At 44.8% G+C, this 26,706-nt stretch overlaps 1 protein-coding gene across 2 annotated transcripts in view; it reads right to left on the reverse strand.

The window, feature by feature from the left end:
* LOC119977183 (F-box/WD repeat-containing protein 7-like) overlaps positions 1 to 26,706 on the reverse strand; it is a 267,076-nt gene that overhangs the window by 186,494 nt on the left and 53,876 nt on the right. The window contains exon 2 of one of the 2 annotated variants that reach the window (XM_038817862.1): positions 23,453 to 23,680. In XM_038817862.1, coding sequence (XP_038673790.1) covers positions 23,453 to 23,680 — 228 coding nt within the window. Of the gene's footprint in view, positions 1 to 11,262; positions 11,320 to 23,452; positions 23,681 to 26,706 lie in introns of those variants that run through there. The other variant, XM_038817863.1, reaches the window with a different exon arrangement.

The raw sequence follows: 26,706 nt of genomic DNA on the forward strand, positions 1-26,706 counted from the left end.
GGCTAACAGGGTTAAGGAAAATCCCAAAGCATTTTATTTGTATATAAGGAGCAAGAGGGTAACTAGATAAAGGATTGGCCCACTCAAAGACAAAGGAGGGAATTTATGCGTGGAGTCAGAGGAAATTAGTGAGATTCTTAATGAGTACTTTGCATCGGTATTCACCAAGGAGGGGGACATAATGGATGTTGAGGCTAGGGATGGATGTTTAAATACTCTAGGTCATGTCGGTATAAGGAAGGGGGAGGTTTTGGGTATTCTAAAAGGCATTAAGGTGGACAAGTCCCCAGGACCCGATGGGATCTATCCCAGGTTACTGAGGGAAGCGAGTGACAAAATAGCTGGGGCCTTAACAGATATCTTTGCAGCATCCTTGAGCACGGGTGAGGTCCCAGAGGACTGGAAAATTGCTAATGTTGTCCTTTTGTTTAAGAAGGGTAGCAGGGATAATCTAGGGAATTATAGACCTGTGAGCTTGACGTCAGTGGCAGGCAAACTGTTGGAGAAGATACTGAGGGATAGGATCTATTCCCATTTGGAAGAAAATAGACTTATCAGTGATAGGCAGCATGGTTTTGTGCAGGGAAGGTCATGTCTTACAAACCTAATAGAATTATTTGAGGAAGTGAAAAAGTTAATTGATGAGGGAAGGGCTGTAGATGTCATACACATGGACTTCAGTAAAGCATTTGATAAAGTTTCCCATGGCAGGTTGATGGAAAAAGTGAAGTCATATGGGGTTCAGGGTGTACTAGCTAGATGGATAAAGAACTGGCTGGGCAACAGGAGACAGAGAGTAGTGGTGGAAGGGAGTGTCTCAAAATGGAGAAAGGTGACTAGTGGTGTTCCACAGGGATCCGTGCTCGGACCGCTGTTGTTTGTGATATACATAAATGATCTGGATGAAGGTACAAGTGGTCTGATGAGCAAGTTTGCAGATGATACTAAGATTGGTGGAGTTGCAGATAGCGAGGCGGACTATCAGAGAATACAGCAAAATATAGATAGATTGGAGAGTTGGGTAGAGAAATGGCAGATGGGAGTTCAATCCAAGCAAATGCGAGGTGATGCATTTTGGAAGATCTAACTCAAGAGCAGACTATGTGGTCAATGGAAGAGTCCGGGGGAAAATTGATGTACAGAGAGATCTGGGAGTTCAGGTACATTGTACCCTGAAGGTGGCAACGCAGGTCGATAGAGTGGTCAAGAAGGAATACAGCATGCTTGCTTGCATCGGACGGGGTATTGAGTACAAGAGTCGGCAGGTCATGTTACAGTTGTATCGGACTTTGGTTGGGCCACATTTGGAATACTGCGTGCAGTTCTGGTCGCCACATCACCAGAAGGATGTGGATGCTTTAGAGAGGGTGCAGAGGAGGTTCACCAGGATGTTGCCTGGTATGGAGGGTGCTAGCTATAAAGAAAGGTTGAGTAGATTAGGATTGTTTTAATTGGAAAGACGGAGGTTATGGGGAGACCTGATTGAGGTCTACAAAATTATGAGAGGTATGGACAGGGTGGATAGCAACAAGCTTTTTCCCAAGAGTGGGGCTGTCAATTACAAGGGGTCACGATTTCAAGGTGAGAGGGGAAAAGTTGAAGGGAGATGTGCATGGAAAAAATTTTACGCAAAGGGTGGTGGGTGCCTGGAATGCTTTGCCTGCGGAGGTGGTAGAGGCGGGTACGATAGCATCATTTAAGATGCATTTGGACATGTATATGAACGGGCGGGGAACAGAGGGAAGTAGACCTTGGAAAATAGGCAACAGGTTTAGATAAAGGATCTGGAGCTGCGCAGGCTGGGAGGGCCGAAGGGCCTGTTCCTGTGCTGTAATTTTCTTTGTTCTTTGTTCACTTTCAAACGTTACTGAAATCCCAGTCACAATAGTCACTCCCAAATCCCATCCACAAACCTTAATGCCCTGGAGTACACAAATACTGCACCACACCAGGTCCATCAGCCTGGGCATTTTAAAATACAATTGTTTTGGTGGTTTCAGATTAATTTGCCAAAGATCAGCGTGATATTGCTTCATCCAGTTTGTGCCCATTTGTTGAAATTTACATAATTCTTAACTCACTGTTTCATTTCCTACCTCAATGTCATCGAATTTAGTTTTATCTGCAACCCTTTGTAACCATGATGGCATCCTGCCCCACAGCGCCTGTGGCAGTGGTTAGCACTGCTGCCTCACAGCACCACTGACCCGGGTTCAATTCCAGCCTTGGGTCACTGTCTGTGTGGAGTTTGCACCTTCTCCCAGTGTTTGTGTGGGTTTCCTCTGGGTGCTCCGGTTTCCTCCCACAGTCCAAAGATGTGCAGGTTAGATGAGGCAAGGTTATGGGGTGGGAATAGGAAGGGGAAGTGAGTCTAGGTAGGGTGCTCTTTCAGAGGGTCAGTGCAGACCCGATAGGCCAAATGGCCTCTTTCTAGATTTTTCAATTTAAACGAAAACACAAATGTGTGTCTCAAGTTTCAACAGCCATTGATCCTCCAGTATCCCAGCAGACTTTTGTTGCTCACTCAGCAATTGGGAAATTAACCCAGAAACTGCAAAAAGCACGGGTGAACGAGAATGAGGTGCTGAGTCTTCCTGAGATCATAAGCCAGGGGAGCAGAAGTAGGTCATTCCGCCCACCGCGTCTGCTCCGTCACCCAATGAGGTCTTGACTGATCCGAAATGATTTTTAAAAAATGTTTTCTATTAATTTTTCCAATTAAGGGGCACTTTGGCATGGCCAATCCATCTACCCTGCACATCTTTGGGTTGTGGGGGTGAAACCCATGCGGACACGGGGAGAATGTGCAAACTCCACATGGACAGTGACCCGAGGCCAGGATCGAACCTGGGCCCTCCATGCCTTGAGACAGCAGTGCTAACCCACTGCTTCGCCCCTACTGATCCAGAATGATAATACTCCAACTCCACTTTCCCGCCTTACTCCCATAGCCCTCGATTCCCTGACTAAAATTCTGTCTACAGCTATAGTGGTACAGCTCTTAGAAAGGACAGTGACAAAGAGGGAGAGAATTCCTTTCAATTTCATCCAATTTAGTTCCAACAGCAGTTCAAAGTGTGTACAGGATGTGATGCACTCCACTTAACATAAACGGATCAAGAACTATGGAACCTTGTTACGATCGACTGTTCAGACACTGTAACCTATTCTTGTTAAGATGCCAGTCACAGCACAGGTTGTGCATAAATACATGAATAGGATGGGAATAGAGGGATACGGACCCAGGAAGTACAGAAGATTGTAATTTAGTCGGGCAGCATGGTCGGCACGGGCTTGCAGGATCGAAGGGCCTGTTCCTGTGCTGTACATTTCTTTCTTCTTTTTCACCCCTGACCATGTCATCTCTCACCCCCTGCTCAAATCTTCAGCTCCCACTCAAAATTAGGCCCGAATGTATCTCATAAAAGACAGTGCGCTGTCGAGGGGAATAACAATAGCCATCTCATTCAAAGGTTCAGGTAACTGATGCAAGCACACAACAACTTTGAGAAATAACACTGTGTAACAACAAGCAGCAATAACAGTCCACAGGCTGGTGGATGCTGTCGAACTCCTGATTCACTCCAGCATGAGCAGTCCTGCCTTCAGCTGCCCAAAACTCTGGGATTCCGAAGTATATAACACAGTATGGCAGAACTTAACTTTTCACTCCGAGAGGGAGCTGAAAGACTGAGCTACCACACTGTCAATACTGTTTAAATCTGGCTGAACGTTGCAGCTTAGAAACAACTTCAGTTTGGGGACATCTAATGATGTAAAATCAGCAAACACAAAATAGAGGGGAAAAAGGCATTAAACATTTGCGACAGATTTTACAGACCGACTTGCAACTTGTCTGAATAATGCAATTACTGGATTAACTCACCCTGCCTGATTGTATTGATGTCTGTCAGTTTAACATGCGTTACTGACACCCTGATTAATCTGGCGGTAGTATCTCAAGGTACTGAGGAGTGCACTCTCGCCCCCAAAGCCATGAGGCTGTTGTTAACCCACATAGACGGGCCTGGCTCTCTGTTGTCTATTTATCGGAATTGGACCAAGGCTTCCAAGTAAGGGGCTCTCTGCCATCCCGACCTTTTCGGAACTCCTGCATACAAGGTGCATGAGCCTGGGGTGTTCTCAGCTAGCCCTTGGGTACATTGTACAGCTGGCATTGCGAGATGTGGTGGTTCTTGAATTTTGGACTGCTTCTGGTCAACATCAACAACAACCTGTTATTGTCACAAGTATGAAGTTACTGTGAAAAGTCCCTAGTCGCCACATTCCAGCGCCTGTTCCGGGGAGGCCTGTACGGGAATTAAACCCGCGCTGCTGGCCTCGTACTGCATCACAAACCAGCTGTCTAGCTCACTTGAGCTAAACCATCACCCATTTAATCGCAGGGAGGGGGAATAGCACAGTAGCTAGCACTGTTGCTTCACAGCTCGAGGATACCAGGTTTGATTCCGGGGAACTTGATGAACAGGTCTTTTTTTTTTTACATTCAATTTTTTCCAATTAAGGGGCAATTTAGTGTGGCCAATCCACCTAGCCTGCACATCTTTTGGGTTGTGGGGGCGAAACCCATGCAAACACAGGGAGAATGTGCAAACTCCACACTGACAGTGACCCAGAGCCGGAATCGAACCTGGGACCTCGGCGGCGTGAGGCTGCAGGGCTAACCCACTGCGCCATCGTGCTGCCCTATGAACAGGTCAGCGTTCTGCTGCCTATTGGTTTTGCATGCTGCACAAAATACACATTCTCTATTGAATTATTTGGATCATGCCTTTCCTCAAGTAATCTCTGCCATGCAGTGGAGCTGATTCCTGACATCATTGAGGTCAATTAGCCCTCAGCTCTCTGCAATTTTGTTCTGATATTTGAATATCTGAAGCCTCTAGTGTTAGTTTGTATGATCTTTCAGTGTCACTGTTCATCAGTTTAATGTTGGCTGAGATTTATTCTGCTACGAACGAGATTGTTATTTTTGCAATGCTGCTATTTTGCTGCAGTTTCCTGATCATTCACTCGTCATTTTTCTGGAGTTATATTTCAGCTGCACATTTCGCACCCACACACACTGTGTGCATAACCCAGAGAGAAGCAGTTACAGTATAATTAAGAGAGTGAATCTTCACCTGAAAAAGGCATCACAAGAAATACCTTTTAATCGCAATGACATTAATTAGACTCCAGTGACTATCCGCTCAGTGCCACCCCATAGAGGATGCCAAACATTAATTGCGAGGATTAAAAAATACTTTGATACCCCTATTAACACTTAAATAGCCAGCATGTGCTTCAGTCCATAGTACGCACCATAGCTAACAACACAAATTGAGTTCTCCCAGGGTAATGGCACGATGCACAACCAGTTCAATATTTTGTCAGCGGTGTCAAAGATATGGGCTGCATCAGGCCTGGAGAAGGTAGCCATGTGGTCTGCCGAACATTTATAAAATTACAATAAACGTTGCCAGTACAAACGATAATGGTGGCACGGCGGCGAGTGCGCTTGCGCACATGATGCAGCTTTTAGGCAGAAATCATCAGTCTCTCTGTCTTGGGGGTTTCTAACTGGAAATCAGCAAGTGCATTTGTGCATGTGTGGATAGCTTACTTGTAATACAAATATAATATTCCTTGTAATATAAAAAAATTACTTAGATGTCTATAAAGAGAAAGGAAGAAGAATGATGTGCATTTTTAAGCAAATGGAAATACATATACTTATTTACCAAATCAAGCAGAAAGCATTTATTCTTAAAAGGTTTGCAAACAGTATCGGTTGTCAATGAACACAACATTAAAAAACACTATGAACATTCACATTGATATATATGGCACATGCACAGGCAAGCCACAAGATGACCAATCTATTTCATTAATACGTCACATTTGTCATTGCTCCTTTCTTTGATAATAAAATATTTGCTATTTAATAGCTATGGTAATGCACATTTAATCATAGAATTTAGTGCGGAAGGAGGCCATTCGGCCCATCGAGTCTGCACCAGACCTTGGAAAGAGCTTCCCGTAACCCAGTAACCCCACTCAACATTTTCAACACTACGGGCAATTCATCATGGCCAATCACCTAACCTGCACATCTTTGGACTGTGGGAGGAAACCGGAACACCCGGAGGAAACCCACACAGACACGGGAGAAAGCACAGACAGTGACCCAAGTCTCAGCTTACTGAAGTTCAAATACTGGGTCTCATTGCATTCATTTTTAAAGATAGCGCTTTTGTAATAATATTAGTCTGGCTCACCTTTACTTTCATATGAAGAAATTTGGCCTCCTTGCTATGGAAAGAGTGCAGCGAAGGTTTATCAGGCTGATTCCTGGGATGGCAGGATTATGAGGAAAGACTAAATCGGTTAAGATTATATTCATTGGAATTTTGAAGAGTGAACATAGAACATACAGTGCAGAAGGAGGGCATTCGGCCCATCGAGTCTGCACCGAATCACTTAAGCCCTCACTTCCACCTTATCCCTGTAACCCAATAACCTCGCCTAACCTTTTTTGGTCACTAAGAGCAATTTACCATGGCCAATCCACCTAACCTGCACGTGTTTGGCCTGTGGGAGGAAACCGAAGCACCCAGAGGAAACCCAGGCAGACACGGGGAGAACGTGCAGACTCCGCACAGACAGTGACCCAGCGGGGAATCGAACCTGGTGCTATGAAGCCACGGTGCTATCCACTTGTGCTCCGTGCTGCCCCGATGAGGGGATCTCATAGAAACTTACAAAATTCTAACAGGATTAGATAGGACAGATTCAGAAATAATGTTCCCGATGGTGGAGGAGTCCAGAACCAGGGGTCATAGTTTGAGGATAACAGGTAAACCTTTTAGGACTGAGGAGAGGCGACATTTCTTCACCCAGAGAGTGGTGAATCTGTGGAATTCGCTACCACAGAAAGTAGTTATGGCCAAAATGTGCGATTTCAAGAAGGAATCAGATATAGGTCTTAGGGCTAAAGGGACCAAGGTATTATTCAGGGAAGGTGGGATCAAGGTATTGAACTTGATGTTTATTCATGATCATAATGAATAACGGAGCAGGCTCAAAGGGCTGATTGCCCTTCTCCTGCTTCTATTTTCCAATGTGCTTTTCTAAGTATTCAAGTTTGCACAGTAACTAGCACTGTTGCTTCACAGCGCCAGGGTCCCAGGTTCGATTCCCAGCTTCGGTCACTGTCTTTGTGGAGTCTGCACCTTCTCCCCGTGACTGCGTGGGTTTCCTCCGGGTGCTCTAGTTTCCTCCCACAAGTCCCGAAAGACGTGCTGTTAGGTGAATTGGACATTCTGAATTCTCCCTGTGTGTACCCGAACAGGTACCGGAATGTGGCGATTAGGGGCTTTTCACAGTAGCTTCATTGCAGTGTTAATGTAAGCATAGTTGTCATACAAATACAGATTCTTAAGTGATCATATCAAAAGCAAATAGAAAACTGAAGCTGAAATCAAACTTGCAGCATAATTTACAGAACTTTTTATAACAGATTTCAAATAAGCTCAAACGAAAATCAAATCAGTCCCAGTAGGTCAGACACTTTCCCAAAGGACACTCGTCAAAGCAAGAGGGGTCAGAAAGGAACTATTTTCTCCTTTATTAACCCTCTATTTGTGACTCTCCCAGGAGATTATATAGTTATGGAGGGTCAAGTGGGAGATTAAGATAGAGGGTGGGATTCTCCGTTTCATGCGCCCGTTTTCTGGTGCAGGGCAGCCTCACCAGCAGTGGGATTCTCTGTCCCAGCAGCTGGCCAATGGTGTTTCCCATTGTGGGCAACCCCACACCACTAGGAAATCGGCCGGCGTGGGTGCGCTGCCAGCGAAATGGAGCATCCTGACGGCGGAGAATCCTGCCCAGGGTGTTTAGTTACAATGCTCCAGCTGTCATCAACATGGGACAGAATTGACAAACAGCTCATCATATCTGTCCCATTGTATTTGCATGTCCATAAAATGCCCATCCCCTCTGCTGAATTATATGAGCCCCTGAGAATTATGTCCAGCATCAGTGAATACTAATAAATAGTTTAACTTGACATTATCAAGTCCCCCTCACATAAAGAGTGGCCACATTTTTGGGTGTTGGTAGCTTGGTCTATGCTCAGGTTCCACAGCTATGTGTTTGACTCTCAACTGTCCTCGTCAATGGTCAGCAAAGCACTCTGTTGTATTCAAGAAGGCAGCTCACCACCACCACCTTCTCAAGGGCAAATAGGTACAACCAATAAATGCTTATCTGACCGGCAATGCACACCAGCATCCAGTGAATGAATAAAAAAGTTTGTAGTAATCACAAAACTTGGTAATGCAGTAGACTAAATCAAGCATTGCAACATAATTCAGGGGAGACAGACAGACACAGAAAATTTACACGTGTGAAGTGATTTATTCGGTTAGAAGAAATGTTGGAAAAGCAATATATACTAAATGGTACAATTTTTCATGGGAGCAGGGAGGCCCGAGGTGTGCGAACACTAATCTTGCTGCAGCACAGCTTGAGGGGCTGCTAAATCCTGTGTTCCTTTGGAAACACAGCATAAAAGGAAAAAAGGGTGATGCTAAAATTTATGAAATACTTGTCTGGTCTAAGATTAGATTTCAATTGTCCATACTTTAGGAAGGACATAAATGAATTAGGAATAATGCAGATGAAACCTACTCAAAATGGTACCAGGGTTGAAGTACTTCAGCTATGTGGAGACTGGAGAAGTCAGGATCCTGACTAAAAGGAAATTTGGTGGAGGAGCTCAAAAATCATCCACAGTTCTGATGGATTGAATATGGAGATGTTTCCAGTGGCAGCCAGGTTAGTAACTGGAGGATACAAGGTGATTGGCGAAAGAATCAAAGGCAATATGAGGAAGCAGATTGAACACTAAAGGGCAAGTAGATGAATGTAGAGGGCTATGGGGAAAGAGTGGAATCAATTGGATAGCTCTACCAATTAGTCTCCATGTTGAATATCGTTGGTTTAGGTCACTGGGCTAAATCGTTGGCTTTTAAAGCAGACCAGCAGCACGGTTCGATTCCCGTACAGCCTCCCCGGACAGGCGCCGGAATGTGGCAACTAGGGGCTTTTCACAGTAACTTCATTGAAGCCTACTCGTGACAATAAGCGATTTTCATTTTCATATCGGCCTGGCTTCTCTTCCTTCAGACACCAATGGACAAGTTGTGTATTTCTCACATCCTCTGGCTCTTTTAAAAACTATGGCAATTCACAGGGAGCAAACTTCCTTAAATTATGGGATAGCAGCTCTTCAGCAATTTCTCTTCATTACTTGCAAAGATGTATACGGAACCTTCCTTCCGAACACAAGAACAGGAAATAGAACACAGCCATTCAGCCTGTCAAGCCCGTTCCATCACGGAACACATTGATCATCAGCTTCACCTCTATTTTATCACAAATTACTGATTTAGAATCCACTAGGCACAGGTGTAGGAACATCGGGTCAGGATTAGGCCACTCAGCCCATCGAGCCTGATCCACCATTCTATGCGATCATAGCTGATCATCCACTTAAATATTGTTGTTAATCAGAAATCTATCAATCTCTGCTTTAAACATACTCAATGACTGAGCTTTCCTGCATCTACTCTGTCTATTCCTGTAAGTATCTGGTAGGTTTCAATCAGATTACCTTACATTCTTCGAAGATGTGGAGAATAGAGGCCCAGTTTGCCAAATCTCTTTTCATAAGACAGTCCCACCATCCCTGGAACAAGTCTGGTGAACCTTTGTTGCACTTTTTCTATGACAATAATGTCCTTCCGAAGGTAAGGGGGCCGAAACTGCTCACAGTACTCTAGGTGCAGTCTAACCAAGCTTCTGTACAATTGAAGCAAGGCCTCACTAGTCTTGTACTGAAACCCTCTTGCAATAAAGGCTAACATTCCATGATCCTTCCTAATAGCTTGCTGCTGGGGCATGTTACCCTTCAGTGACTTATGGACAAGGGCACCCAGCTCCTTTGTGCATCTACACTTTCTAACTTCTTCCCACTTTGGAAACACTCTGCACACCTGTTCCTTCAACCAAAGTGGATTAACTCATGTTTCCACATTATATTCCATCTGCCACGTTCTTGCCTACTCACTAAATCTGTCCAAATCCTCCTGTAGCTGCTTTACATCTTCCGCAACACACATTCCCACCTAGCTTTGTATCATCCGCAAACTTGGAAATATTACATTTGGTCCCCACATCCAAATCATTGATGTACACTGTGAATAGCTGGGGCCAAAGCACCGATCCTTGCAGTATCCCCACCAGCCAGCCTGAAAAGCGAGAATGACCCATTTATTCCTCCTCTGTTTTCTGCCTGCTAGCCAATCCTTAATCTAGGACAGTATATTGCCTCCTGGAAATCCAAATACACCAAATATCCATCAACACCCCATCAAATTTTTTAGTAACATCTTCAAACAAAACTCCCAACAATTCTGTGAAACATTGATTTCCCATTATTAAATGACCATGCCCAATTGTTAGTGGTCAGAGGGAAGGGCAGGCTAAATGGTTATCCTGTTGATCCATTCAATTAGTCACAATATATAGGAAGTTTCCACTCCCTCAGGATTCTCCCACTCAGCACCTCGTACAAGACATCTTGGTGAAGTGGAATTCACCGTGCACGCAGAGTTCTTGCAGGAGCTCCCCCACTGTGATGATACCTTTGGTGCAGACAGATCGTCTTTAAAATAACTTCAACTGACTGCTAAATAGGAACCATTTGCTAAATTCAACACATCACAAGCAAAAGCAATCATCTGTTCCAATTAAATTAATTTCCCTCAATGCAACTGAAATATCAACCACAATCACCTCAGGTCAAATTATTACTTATCATAGGACAACAGTTCATCACGGTACCTTTTTTAAGCTGAGCACACTTCATCCCTGGGATGATGTGGCACTATCTTCCAATTCCAATAAGGCTGAGTATTTTGCAAAAGTTACTAATTAAATGGCGTTATTTTGCAGCATTTATTTTCATCAACTCTTCCATCCCATTCAAGATTCCCACAGATTTCTGGTCAGCACAGGTGCATTGCTGGAGGCCAATGTGTCATCTGTTTCCTATCCAGCTTCAAGCTAGAATATTCCAAAAATGCAAGCACATTGGTAAAAGCAAATATCTAGAACAACACAGCACCAAGGAGACTAGAGCAAAACTGAAAATTCACTGTGATCTATTGAATGGGACTTGCAGTCACATCTTACCAGATGCTTGTTTCGCAGGAAGGTCAGGAGGAATTCCATCATTGCTCTTGGCAGCGAGCATTCAGAGAGACGACAATGGTATGGAATAACTGCGGGAAGTTTCTCTGCAGCCTGCTCATCCACTGCAACTCACTTAATTCTTTATGACAAGAAGCTGGTAATCCCTGCTTTCCCAACTCGTGTCACCATGGCAACAGGTTATCGAAACAGTATACGCAACACGATAGGGAAAACTGCTGACTGTAATCCCTGGTGACGCAAAAACTTAATTTTTTTTAAAAATAAGAACCACTCTGTAGATGAGGTAATGTTCCAGTTTTCTCCAAGTCCCAGTACTTCACGGACAACGATATTAAGAAAATCAAAGATTTACTGTTGCTAAATTGAGAGAATTCAGACAAATTTAGTTCATCCTGAAATATCTTACTGATGTGGATGTTTGCTCAAATGCAAACTGTGAGGACAGGAAAAGAACTGCTTCCAAGATCGCGCTGCTGACAGGTTAGGTACACAGAGGGTGTGCAGCTTGCAATCAATGAATGGATTCTTCACAGATTTGCCTTTGCCTGTACAGTACTCGATATAAAAGGAAAACCATATCTCAGAAACCAGGTCCAGCCCTATCCTTGTGTGTTGATGGTGAGTCAGTCACAATATGCTGGAGCTGAATTCCAAAAGATAGCAACACCATCACAATCCACACTACACATCTCAGACACGGGGAGTTCTCTTTTCAACAGTACCAATTTGGAGTGAAGTGACTCCCATCCTTCCTATTACTCTTTCCAGAAATGTCTAACACCTGAGCCACTGTTACCAAACCGTTGCAATTTAACAAATGTGGCAACATGGGAATTGTCACGGCAATGCTGCTCTTTGCCAACATCCAAGTTCACTCAGGGCAGGGACCAGCGTGCCAAACCCTTTGAAATTCTTTAAGATACTGACGCGGTGTACTAGCTGGGTCTTCTTGCCAAAATTTGACGAGGTGGGTGGAGCCAAGTGCTCTCAGCTATGCGGAAGGATACACCGAGGCTTCTAGTAGTCAGCTGGGAGCTTGAGCAGTCTCCAGAAAAGGGGCGATATCAGAACAAACGGATGTCAGCTTCACACCTTATACGGCAGTCCCAGCGACTTTAGGAATGTACTAGCATGGCACTGTGCGGTATGCCAGCAGAGAACAGCAGTCATCAGCTCAGTTCAGAAAGAGAGAGAGAAAGAGAGAGAGAGCGCTCATTTTTTTTTTACAATTCTAAAAAGCTCAAAACGAAGTAAGAGCATTACAGAAGGGCAGGTTAATGCAAGCCTGTCAGCAGCTGTTTGCAGAGTTGCTAGATTAGCCAGTATTCAGTATATACCCAAGAATTCAGCCAGAGTACTGCAAAACACTGCAGCAAAGAGCTACTCATTTAACAAGTCCTTGAAATGTTTTCATATCAAACAAGGAGCCCTTGTAATCCCTTATTCCAGTCAGATCCTAGCGTGCATGTTAAACATCACAGTGCTAACTGGCAAAAAGGCTGCTGGGTGCAGGTATAGGAAAAGATAATCATATTTCCATTTTCACACCCTTGTTAATAGCCAATAATTAGTGAAATCGCCAAAATATTTTCATAAACCAGAGATATTTAAAAGGTTGTGCGCCGAGAGATCTCTGTAGCTGCCAGGTTCCCAAGCCTGGTGTTGTATTTGGTTTCACTCACAGTCTGCCTGAATTCCTGCGTTACCATTATCAATACCCTGCGTCTCTATGCAACTTGGACTCCATTCAGTCTTTCTCCTTTTCACTCAGACCAGACACTTCAAACCAGGAAGCTCCAAAAGAATCGACCCCAAACCGCAATTCAATAGCCTTCCTCCAGAGAACTCCCTTCAGAGAGAGAATAAATCAGCTGCAAGATGACTCGCTGGCACCGCCTCCTTCCAGCAAAGAGGATCTCTCACATTTTCACAGTCGTGATCTGCCAGACAAGCAGGGCAGGAGCGGGACCATTACCAGCGATCTGACAGACAATTAGATGCGATTCTGATGTCAATGCAGCTGTTCCAGCTCATTTGCAGCCCAGACACACTCAAAGCCCATTAAAAAGCAGGGTCCCCAATGGCTATTGCTGCATCACAACCCCATCAACATATTATTTGCTGTTCAAATAACTTTGAACTTATGTTCGTACAACTAATTACTATTTTCAGATGATTCACAGTTAAGCAATGAAATAACTTCAATGCCATATTATTAATTTATTCAGGAGGTAAATGTGAAGGAAAATAAAAAAGTTTTGGTGAAACAATTTTAATATTTGTTGTAAAATACTGAGTGATGCAAGTTACAAAAAAGTAATGTGAATCCCAAATTGCTCCATTTCCGAGGAATTTCCTCAATTCTGGCAGAATATATCAGTTTTAATTTTAGCAGCAGGCCTGAACATAAACAATTTAACTCTAACACTATAAGAACACTAAAATATCCCATGATTAGCTCTAAGACACTACTTTAACTTGTGTACGCATGGTTTTGATTGCCCATATTTAACACCACAGGAGAATATGATTTCCATGGATCACAGACATGAAAAGGTAATTTCATACTGGGACAGACAGGTAGGCAACTAGAACATAGAACATTACAACGCAGTACAGGCCCTTCGGCCCTCGATGTTGCGCCATCCTGTGAAACCACTCTAAAGTCCCTCTACACTATTCCCTTATCGTCCATATGCCTATCCAATGACCATTTGAACACGTTTAGTGTTGGTGAGTCCACTACTGTTGCAGGCAGGGCATTCCACGCCCTTACTACTCTCTGAGTAAAGAACCTCCCTCTGACATCTGTCCTATATCTATCTCCCCTCAATTTAAAGCTATGTCCCCTCGTGTTGGACATCACCATCCGAGGAAAAAGGCTCTCGATGTCCACCCCATCTAATCCTCTGATCATCTTGTATGCCTCAATTAAGTCAACTCTTAACCTCCTTCTCTCTAACGAAAACAGCCTCAAGTCCTTCAGCCTTTCCTCATATGATCTTCCCTCCATACCAGGCAACATTCTTGTAAACCTCCTCTGTACCCGTTCCAATGCTTCCACATCCTTCCTATAATGTGGCGACCAGAACTGCACACAATACTCCAAATGCGGCCGCACCAGAGTTTTGTACAACTGCAACATGACCTCATGGCTCCGAAACTCAATTCCTCTACCAGTAAAAGCTAACACACCGTACGCCTTCTTAACAACCCTCTCAACCTGGGTGGCAACTTTCAGGTATCTATGGACATGGGCACCGAGATCTCTCTGCTCGTCCACACTACCAAGAATCTTACCATTAGCCTAGTACTCTGTCTTCCTGTTATTCCTTCCAAAATGAATCACCTCACACTTTTCTGCATTAAACTCCATTTGCCACCTGTCAGCCCAGCGCTGCAGCTTATCTATGTCCCTCTGTAACTTGTAACATCCTTCTGAACTGTCCACAACTCCACCGACTTTAGTGTCATCTGCAAATTTACTCACCCATCCTTCTACGCCCTCCTCCAGGTCATTTATAAAAATGACAAACAGCAGCGGCCCCAAAACAGATCCTTGTGGGACACCACTAGTAACTGGACACCAGTCAGAGCATTTCCCATCAACCACCACCCTTTGTCTTCTATCAACTAGCCAATTTCTGATCCAAACTGCTAAATCACACTGAATCCCATACCTCTATATTTTCTGCAATAGCCTACCATGGGGAACCTTATCAACTGCCAGGAGAAAGCAGCAGCAGGTGTAAATGCAGGCTCGGAGAATGGATCGGTGGCAGATAAATTATAATACAGAAAAGTGGAGTGCAAATATATTTGGGAAATAAAAAAATGGAAATATAACAAATGGCAGAATTCTAAAAGCAACAAAGGATCAAAAGGATTTTTGATAAACTGCTATAAGCAAGTAGTTTAAACAAATGATAGTTAAAAGAAACATTCTGAAGGCAAGTTTATATTGAGAGATTAAAGACAAAAATCAAGTCATGATCTTTCTCTACAAAGTGCTCAGCCCATATTTGGAAGTCCAGCTAGAATGAGCTTCTTGCTTTAAGGACTTAATGCCCCTAAGAAAATTGGATTGAATTTGTTTTGTCACGTGTACGGAGGTACAGTGAAAAGTATTATTCTGCACCCAACCCAAGCCTCCACCATATCCCCATAACCCAGTAACCCCACCCAACACTCAGGGCAATTTTGTACCCTAGGGGCAATTTAGCATGGCCAATCCATCTAACCTGCACATCTTTGGACTGTGGGAGGAAACCGGAGCACCCGGAGGAAACCCACGCACACACGGGGAGAACATGCAGACTCCGCACAGACAGTGACCCAAGCCGGGAATCGAACCTGGGACCCTGGAGCTGTGAAGCAATTGTGCTAACCACCATGCTACCGATGAACTGACGGGATGCAGAAGGATACAGATGGATGATTGGCGCAAGTTTGGAGGGTCGAAGGACCTGTTCCTGTGCTGTATTGTTTTTAATTGTGAATTTTTGGAATTCTCCACCAATGCTCCATTGGATGAGCCATTGTTGAATATATTTAAGGCTGGGAAACAGATTTTTGGTCTCAAGGAATCAAAGATGTGGGGAGATGTGAAAATGCAGGTGAATTACGTCAATCATGATCATACTGAATGGCGCAGCAAGCTTTATGGGCCGTCGGGTCCTCTCGTGCTCCTATTCCTTAGTGGTGTATTTAATTGGACAGTTTTAACAAATCATTGCTGAGAACTTAATGAATTAAAAGTAGACTGATGTACCATGCATGTCGAGCTGCACGGAAATGCAACACACTCCAAATTGTGTTATTGAAGCCCTGGGAAAACAGTGAAATGCTGGCACCTGACCTCAAATATTCCCACAATAAAACACCTGGAACTGAGAGTTCAAACTCCCCAAACAAAATAACCAATACTTCATTTTTACACATAGAGAATAGCAAAAACTTCAGTTCAGAGACTAAAGATTATATATGCACATGTTGTTGGGTGCAATGGCATCCACAATTCCAGTTTCCATGGATACAGTCAGCATCTCTCTCCGTTTCATCCACTGACGTGTTTCTTCTGTCAGAATTCAGAAAATAACCTGCCTTCCAGAAGGGAGTAAAAATTGTGCTTCCTCAATTCCCCAGTGTAAAAAATCCACAGTTACTTTGAGAATGATTCAACTACACACCAGAGAAAAAATGTAGCATAGCCTGTGGTTCAGCTGGAAACAAACTTTTACTGAAAATGTATTTTCCCCTGGCGTTCTAACCCCACTGGATGGATTAGCAACCCAGAGGTCATGAGTTCAAGGTCCATTCAGGAAAATGAATTCAAAACAGCTACGAGAACAGAAAAGATAGTATATGAAAACAGCCGGACCATTTTTAAAATTCAATCACTTCGATCCTACCAGAGGGGGGACTTGCCATCCCTACCTGCATGTCACTGTTGCAGTTTTTGGCTGATTAACCATTTTACAATTCATTCTCAAAGTGTGAGCATTGCTGCAAAGACCAACTTTTATTACCCATCCTGATATCTGTGTGGATTTCCTCCCACAAGTCCCGAAAGATGTGCTGCTCGGTAATTTGGACATTCAGAATTCTCCCGTGTACCCAAACAGGCACCGGAAAGTGGCGAGTAGGGGATTTTCACAGTAACTATATTAGTGTTAATGGAAGCAGTGGTGCGCCTTCTCAAACCCCAGATACAACAGTGTGCCCATCTCAGAGAACACTTATGAATGAAGGGCATTGGTGTGGAACTGGACTTGCACAGGTTCAGGCCAGCTGAGACTGGAAAGTTTTCTTCCCTCAAGGATATTAAACCAGTTGGGCTCTTAAACATAATCTGGCATCTTGCACCTTCATGGTTTTAAACCAGGGCCCCAACTGCTCTCTTAAGGGTGATGCAAAAGAGCCCACAGCATTATTTCAAAGAGCAAGTGGGTAATCCTCAGTCCTGACCAATACTGATCTGTCAATCAACAGTGATTACCGCACTGTTGTTTGTGGGTGCTTGCTGTGTAAATTGGCTGTATCTCTCAGTACTTATCAACAGTGCTTATACTTCAAATGTACTTCATTGACTGTAAAGCGGTTTGGAATGTCCTGAGTTCACTACAGGCGCTACAGAAATGCAAGTTTGTGTGTTTGGGATTTAGATTTAAATTTGAACTGCCACAGTGGGGCTTGAGCTCTCATTCTCTGGATTATTATTCCACATTTCTGGGTTACTATTGCAGAACTAGGCAGCACAGTGGCACAGTGGGTTAGCACTGCTGCCTCACGGCGCCGAGGTCCCAGGTTCGATCCCGGCTCTGGGTCACTGTCCGTGTGGAGTTTGCACATTCTCCCCGTGTTTGCGTGGGTTTCGCCCCCACAACCCAAAGATGTGCAGAGTAGGTCAATTGGCCGCATTAAATTGCCCCTTAATTTGAGAAAATGAATTGGGCATTCTATTAAACTATGGCAGAACGAAGGAATAGAGGCTCCGTTCCCTGGACAAAGGAATAGAGGCTCCGTTCCCTGGACAAAGGAATAGAGGTTCCGTTCCCTGGACAAAGGAATAGAGGTTCCGTTCCCTGGACAAAGGAATAGAGGTTCCGTTCTCTGACCAAAGGAATAGAGGTTCCGTTCTCTGGACAAAGGAATAGAGGTTCCGTTCTCTGGACAAAGGAATAGAGGTTCCGTTCCCTGGACAAAGGAATAGAGGTTCCGTTCTCTGGACAAAGGAATAGAGGTTCCGTTCTCTGGACAAAGGAATAGAGGTTCCGTTCCCTGGACAAAGGAATAGAGGTTCCGTTCCCTGGACAAAGGAATAGAGGTTCCGTTCTCTGACCAAAGGAATAGAGGTTCCGTTCCCTGGACAAAGGAATAGAGGTTCCGTTCCCTGGACAAAGGAATAGAGGTTCCGCAAAAGAGCCCACAGCATTATTTCAAAGAGCAAGTGGGTAATCCTCAGTCCTGACCAATACTGATCTGTCAATCAACAGTGATTACCGCACTGTTGTTTGTGGGTGCTTGCTGTGTAAATTGGCTGTATCTCTCAGTACTTATCAACAGTGCTTATACTTCAAATGTACTTCATTGACTGTAAAGCGGTTTGGAATGTCCTGAGTTCACTACAGGCGCTACAGAAATGCAAGTTTGTGTGTTTGGGATTTAGATTTAAATTTGAACTGCCACAGTGGGGCTTGAGCTCTCATTCTCTGGATTATTATTCCACATTTCTGGGTTACTATTGCAGAACTAGGCAGCACAGTGGCACAGTGGGTTAGCACTGCTGCCTCACGGCGCCGAGGTCCCAGGTTCGATCCCGGCTCTGGGTCACTGTCCGTGTGGAGTTTGCACATTCTCCCCGTGTTTGCGTGGGTTTCGCCCCCACAACCCAAAGATGTGCAGAGTAGGTCAATTGGCCGCATTAAATTGCCCCTTAATTTGAGAAAATGAATTGGGCATTCTATTAAACTATGGCAGAACGAAGGAATAGAGGCTCCGTTCCCTGGACAAAGGAATAGAGGCTCCGTTCCCTGGACAAAGGAATAGAGGTTCCGTTCCCTGGACAAAGGAATAGAGGTTCCGTTCCCTGGACAAAGGAATAGAGGTTCCGTTCTCTGACCAAAGGAATAGAGGTTCCGTTCTCTGGACAAAGGAATAGAGGTTCCGTTCTCTGGACAAAGGAATAGAGGTTCCGTTCCCTGGACAAAGGAATAGAGGTTCCGTTCCCTGGACAAAGGAATAGAGGTTCCGTTCTCTGACCAAAGGAATAGAGGTTCCGTTCTCTGGACAAAGGAATAGAGGTTCCGTTCTCTGGACAAAGGAATAGAGGTTCCGTTCTCTGGACAAAGGAATAGAGGTTCCGTTCCCTGGACAAAGGAATAGAGGTTCCGTTCCCTGGACAAAGGAATAGAGGTTCCGTTCCCTGGACAAAGGAATAGAGGTTCCGTTCCCTGGACAAAGGAATAGAGGTTCCGTTCCCTGGACAAAGGAATAGAGGTTCCGTTCCCTGGACAAAGGAATAGAGGTTCCGTTCCCTGGACAAAGGAATAGAGGTTCCGCAAAAGAGCCCACAGCATTATTTCAAAGAGCAAGTGGGTAATCCTCAGTCCTGACCAATACTGATCTGTCAATCAACAGTGATTACCGCACTGTTGTTTGTGGGTGCTTGCTGTGTAAATTGGCTGTATCTCTCAGTACTTATCAACAGTGCTTATACTTCAAATGTACTTCATTGACTGTAAAGCGGTTTGGAATGTCCTGAGTTCACTACAGGCGCTACAGAAATGCAAGTTTGTGTGTTTGGGATTTAGATTTAAATTTGAACTGCCACAGTGGGGCTTGAGCTCTCATTCTCTGGATTATTATTCCACATTTCTGGGTTACTATTGCAGAACTAGGCAGCACAGTGGCACAGTGGGTTAGCACTGCTGCCTCACGGCGCCGAGGTCCCAGGTTCGATCCCGGCTCTGGGTCACTGTCCGTGTGGAGTTTGCACATTCTCCCCGTGTTTGCGTGGGTTTCGCCCCCACAACCCAAAGATGTGCAGAGTAGGTCAATTGGCCGCATTAAATTGCCCCTTAATTTGAGAAAATGAATTGGGCATTCTATTAAACTATGGCAGAACGAAGGAATAGAGGCTCCGTTCCCTGGACAAAGGAATAGAGGCTCCGTTCCCTGGACAAAGGAATAGAGGCTCCGTTCCCTGGACAAAGGAATAGAGGTTCCGTTCCCTGGACAAAGGAATAGAGGCTCCGTTCCCTGGACAAAGGAATAGAGGTTCCGTTCCCTGGACAAAGGAATAGAGGTTCCGTTCCCTGGACAAAGGAATAGAGGTTCCGTTCTCTGACCAAAGGAATAGAGGTTCCGTTCTCTGGACAAAGGAATAGAGGTTCCGTTCTCTGGACAAAGGAATAGAGGTTCCGTTCCCTGGACAAAGGAATAGAGGTTCCGTTCCCTGGACAAAGGAATAGAGGTTCCGTTCTCTGGCCAAAGGAATAGAGGTTCCGTTCTCTGGACAAAGGAATAGAGGTTCCGTTCTCTGGACAAAGGAATAGAGGTTCCGTTCTCTGGACAAAGGAATAGAGGTTCCGTTCCCTGGACAAAGGAATAGAGGTTCCGTTCCCTGGACAAAGGAATAGAGGTTCCGTTCCCTGGACAAAGGAATAGAGGTTCCGTTCCCTGGACAAAGGAATAGAGGTTCCGTTCCCTGGACAAAGGAATAGAGGTTCCGTTCCCTGGACAAAGGAATAGAGGTTCCGTTCCCTGGACAAAGGAATAGAGGTTCCGTTCCCTGGACAAAGGATTAGAGGTTCCGTTCCCTGGACAAAGGAATAGAGGTTCCGTTCCCTGGACAAAGGAATAGAGGTTCCGTTCCCTGGACAAAGGAATAGAGGTTCCGTTCCCTGGACAAAGGAATAGAGGTTCCGTTCCCTGGACAAAGGAATAGAGGTTCCGTTCCCTGACCAAAGGAATAGAGGTTCCGTTCCCTGGACAAAGGAATAGAGGTTCCGTTCCCTGGACAAAGGAATAGAGGTTCCGTTCCCTGGACAAAGGAATAGAGGTTCCGTTCCCTGGACAAAGGAATAGAGGTTCCGTTCCCTGGACAAAGGAATAGAGGTTCCGTTCTCTGGACAAAGGAATAGAGGTTCCGTTCCCTGGACAAAGGAATAGAGGTTCCGTTCTCTGACCAAAGGAATAGAGGTTCCGTTCCCTGGACAAAGGAATAGAGGTTCCGTTCCCTGGACAAAGGAATAGAGGTTCCGTTCCCTGGACAAAGGAATAGAGGATCTCTTCCCTGAAGGTCAGCAGTTATCCCATATGCTTTTGCCAAAACTCCAGCAGCTATCTCAATAATTTGCGTCTTGGATTTTGGGGCTTAAACTCATGAGCTTTGGAGTTTTTTTTAAACAGTATGCAGAGACTGTGCCAACTTGGATCTTAAACTCAAAATTGCAGACTGTTTAATGGACAGTCATGGAAAAAGGGCTGGAATTCTGAATATCAAACAGAAAGTAGTGGAACCCCCTCAGCAGGTCAGATGGCACCCGGGAAGAGAGAGGTGATTGATCGGACAAAGTAATACTATGTTTCTCTCTTTATGGCTGCTGCCCGAGTGTTTCCAGCATTTTCTGTTCATCACGGACCAACCTGTAAATAACCTTAAATCTCCAAATTGTGTTGCGTTACATTTCAAATATTTGCAATGTGTTCAGGACCGATCCTCTTAAAATGTTTCTAATTGCTTTCTCAATTAAATAGAGGTTCTCTATTTTCTAATAAACTAGAGGTTTCTGTCCAGTATCCCAGCAACTGTTGGAGTCTGATCTGGGATTGTCATTAAATATTAATCCAATTTTACAATTTGAACACAACAGGACTTTGAAGTAGGAACGGCTGAAATAAATATTTTGTGCAACAATTGTTCTGAAATCCAGAGATTCGCCAACATTGTCCATCTGGTAGTTTTCATCCAGCTGACTACAGTGGCATTAGAATTTCATTAATTCATCTCCTAAGCCAAACACTGCTGGAGCCTGATAAAAGCACCAGCTTCCCATAATCCTGATATACACAATTAGTGTTGAACGGTGGATCAGCTGCTGAAATAAGCGATAGCTTCAACTTTTCCTTCAGCTTCAATGAATAAATAAGTTCCACTCCCAAGCTTTGAAATTCACAGTCAACCCTGGTTACTTAAGTATTGTACTGGTTCCTGAATCTTCGCCTATAATGTACGGTTTAAATACTCCGAAATGTGGGTGAACTGTCTCCACGGTAACAGCATTCACATGCAGCCAATGTGCTTTTACAGCCTGCAGAGATCATTTGTTTTTCAGCTTGGGGAGAGTAGGTCATTGCTGGGTGGAGCCAAGGAATGTAGAGGTGTTGGAGAAGCTTTGGGTGAGAGAGGAGGTGAATTCTGATCTGCCTGACAATTCTCTCACAGGAGGAACAAGGAAACTGAAACATGCCAGGTGAACCAGCTTTTTGAAGACATTGAATCAGTCTGAAGGGGTTCTAACCAGAGCCAAATCTCTTTTATACAGCAAGTATAACTCTCGGCTATGCTAATTTTAAGATGGATTGAGAGCCATATGTTTCTTTTCTTGTTGTTAATGGGAAACTGAGTAGTGTTAAGGGGTAACTGTAAACTGTTCTTTTTGGGTGTGAAGTTAAAAAAAATTAATATTGCATTCATGATTCATAATAAAGTTTTGTTTTAGAAATACAAAAGCCTTATTCCTTCATGCAATCACTCCTGGAGCGAATCATTCTCTCCACACAGTCTTAAAATAAACTAAAATATTGGGGTTTCGATCCAGTATCCGAGCCAAAGTTGAGTCTGGTCTGGGGCTGTAATACCGGTTAAACAACACCCCTATTTTAAAGTTCCCATCCTTGTTTTCAAATTCTTTCATGGCTTCACCTCTACCCAGAACCACCAACAGACACAGTCCTGCAAGATATGTGCACAAATCAATTTCTGTCCTTAAACATCCCTGGTTTTAGTAAAGCATCATCCGCAATTCCTCAGATACTGAAGCAATCTGTGTCCACATGCAGCAACATTCAGGCATGGGCTGACAGTGGCAAGTATACTTCGTGCCAAACAAATACCATCTCCAATGCCAGAGAATGATGGAACCTTTCTTCCCCAAAGTTTAAAAATACTGGACTCTGCGTCTTCCTTCCCCTTCAACATCATAGAGCCAGCATCAAAATTCAGAATGTTGGCTATGTCTCTCACACATCTTTCACCCAAGAACAACAGTACATCTTAAAACATTCTCTTCCTGGTACACCTTTTAAATTAAAAAAAATTCCATGGTGCATTAGCGTACATTCACTTCCTCTGGGAGATTAATGGATGTATGTGTTTCTGCAGCTCAATTTCGATCTGCCATCTGATGGGGAGCAGCACTCGATGGACATGTACAGGAGAACTGCAACAGCGTGAAGTATAGCTTAACTCTCCCAAAAATCAATAAAATCCCTCTAATTGTGGTGTCTTGATTTTGTTCGATTACAGTTTTGAACAGCTGCGGGCTCATAATTTCTCATCACAAAGAGATGATCAAAAATTTAAATGAAGCAGAGACCCGACAGTACGTTACAACTTCCAGTCATCCAGTAAACACACAGTCTCTCTCTAATTGCTAACACTTACCTTCGGTTTCACACGCTGAACGAGGCCTCTGCCCTGCGCTTCCTGAACAAGGTCAATCCACTTCTTGTCTGCAACAAAATAATAATAAGACTCTCCACATTCGTCTTCGATACCCTCCGCAGTGTCACTTAGATCTTCCTCTTCTCGGTCATCCATTTCTTCATTCTCTCCTTCCTCCCAGCCATCATGAACACCACTCTCCTCATCCACTGCACCATCAGAGAAGCTCTAAAAAAGGAAACAAAGAGAGCAGTCAGTGTTGCTGGAATCAAAGTATTTTGTACATTTAATCATTGATTACCAAGAATAAGTGATCACACCTAAATCAACAATTTATTCTCCAGCTACATGCCTCACTTTACCATCAGGTCTCAAAACTTTATTTTTTGTTAAAAAAAAGTATTTTTATTAAGGTTTTGCAGAATTTTTCATAATAAAACAGTAGTAACCATAATAACAAAACAAACTAGAGTGAACATTAACAGCGATTTTCATTCATTTTCATTTCATAGTGCTACTAGGGAGGCAAAGGCCAAGACGTCGGACTCTTTCGCCCCTGAACTCCCGGGTCTTCTGACACTCCAAAGATCGCTATCTCTGGACTCGGCACAACCCGTGTTTTAAGTACCTTGGACATTGCCCTCGCGAACCCTTGCCAGAACTCTCTAAGCTCCGGGCATGCCCAAAACATATGGACATGGTTTACAGGGCTTCCCTTGCACCTCATACAACTGTCTTCTACCCCAAAAAAAGGCTCATTCTCGCTGCCGTCATGTGTGCCCGGTGGATCACCTTAACTTGAATTAGACTGAGCCTGGCACATGATGAGGAAGAATTAACCCTGCCCAGGACCCGCTTCCAACTCCTCACCTAGCTCCTCCTCCCACTTGCCTTGGAGCTCCTCCACCGGGGTTTCCTCCGCCTCCTGTAGTTCCTGGTAGATATCCGACACCCTCCCCTCTCCCACCCAGGTGCCGGAGACCACCCTGTCCTGTGTCCTCAGTGGCAGCAGTGTCGGAAAGGCCATTACCTGTTTTTTCAGGAAGACTCGTACTTGCAGATATTTAAAGGCGTTTCCTGGCAGCAGATTAAATTTGTCCTCTAGCGCCTTCAAACTGGGAAAGCTTCCGTCTATGAACAGATCTCACATCCTTCTCATGCCTGCCCTCTGCCAGCTCTGGAACCCACCGTCCATCCTACCCGGGACAAACGCGTGATTGTTGCATATCAGAGTCCACACCAATGCTCCCTCCACCCTCTAGTACCTCCTACACTGTCCCCAGATCTGCAGTGTCGCCACCACCACCGGACCTGTGGAGTAACGGATCGGCGAGAACGGCAAAGGAGCCGTTATCAAAACTCCCAGACTAGTACCTTTACATGACGCCCCCTCCAGCTGCTCCCACGCCCCCCCCCCCCCCCCCCCCTCTCAAACTGTGCTCCAACAGCGATCTCCTTACTCACGGGGTCTTTTTCGCCCACACAAAGCCCGTAATGATCCTACTCACCCACTTTAAAAAGGCCTTAGGGATGAAGATGGGGAGGCACTGAAAGACAAACAAAAATCTGGGGAGGACAGTCACTTTCACGGTCTGCACCCGCCCTGCCAGTGACAGCAGGAGCATGTCCCACCTTCTAAAGTCCCTTTTGCTCCACCAACCGGGTCAGGTTGAGCCTGTGCAGGGCATCCCACGTCCTGGCCACCTGTATACCCAGGTAATGAAAACCTTTCTCTACCATCCTGAGTGGCAGCTCTTTCAGTCTCTCCTCCTTCCCCTTGGCCTGGATCACAAACAACTCGCTCTTTCCCATCTTCAGTTTGTACCCTGAAAAACTACCAAAATCCCTCAGGATCCGCAGAACCTCCCCCATCCCCGCCACAGGGTCCGAAATGTCCAGGAGCAACTCATCCGCGTATAGAGAGACCCGATGTTCCCCCCCCCCCCCCCCCAACCAGTCCCCGCCAGTTCCTCGAGGCTCTCAGCGCCATAGCTAGTGGTTCTATAGCTAGGGCAAATAGTAACGGGAGAGGGGACACCCTGCCTCGTTCCCCGGTGAATCTTGAAGTACCCCAACCTCAGCCGGTTTGTACATACACTTGCTACAGGCGCCTGGTACAGCAATTTCACCCAACCAATAAAGCCCTCACCAAACCCAAACCTCCCCAGCGTTTCCCAGAGGTACTCCCACTCCACCCGGTAAAAGGCTTTCTCTGCATCCAAGGTCTCAAAACTTTCAACAACTACAGTTTTAGTTGATCACACTCCAACCACTGAGGCAGAATGGAGTGGAGACAAGTTCCTATCCAGCTGACAGTCCCACAAGATGCTCCTACAGTACAACAGTGGAACACTGCAGTATTCGAGGTGTCATTTTTCAGAATGGAGGTTTCATTTGTCAGATCAAATCGCATGGCACTAATGGAAAAGTATTCTCCTGATGTTGACACAAGATTCCTTCTTCAACCAACACCAATAATCTAGGAATAGGCTAGCAGCTTCTTGAGCCAGTTCCTCTACTCAACTAGACAATGGCTGAACTGTATCTCATCTCTCGGTCCACCAATTAACGACCATGCTTTCATTTGCTATTTGTGAGACTCAGCTATGCAAAATGGCCTTTATTTTGAATTCTTCCACAGGATGCAGGCGTTCCTGGTTCAAACAGCATTTATTGCCAATTCCTAACTGCCCTTGGGAAGATGGTGGTGAGCAGCCTTCCTGAACCGCTGCAGTTCACAGTCCTGTTTGGGAGGGAATTCCAGGTTTTTGACCAAGTGACTGGGAAGGAACAGGGATGCAGTATCACAACGGTTCACAATGCCAGGGTCCAGGAATCGATTCCCGGCTTAGGGCACTGTCTGTGCGGAGTCTGCACGCTCTCCCTGTGTCTGCGTGGGTTTCCTCCGGTTTCCTCCCACAACTCCTGAAAGACGTGCTGTTAGGTGAATTGGACATTCTGAATTCTCCCTCAGTGTACCCAAACAGGCGCCGGAATGTGGCGACTAGGGGATTTTCACAGTAACTTCATTGTAGTGTTAATGTAAGCCTACTTGTGACAATAAAGGTTATTATTATGATAGAAAGTTAGGTGACATTGTAGACAACCTTTTTGTTTAAATTAGTTGATGTGATTTGGACGTCGCAGGCTGAGCAAGCATTTATTGCACACCCTTAATTTCCCTTGTGGGACAGTCAACCACCTTGCTGTGGGTCTGGAGTCACATGTAGGCCACACCAGGTGAGGACAGATTT

Source organism: Scyliorhinus canicula, chromosome 14 (assembly GCF_902713615.1).
Source record: "Scyliorhinus canicula chromosome 14, sScyCan1.1, whole genome shotgun sequence".
In the NCBI taxonomy this organism is placed as follows: Eukaryota; Metazoa; Chordata; class Chondrichthyes; order Carcharhiniformes; family Scyliorhinidae; genus Scyliorhinus; species Scyliorhinus canicula.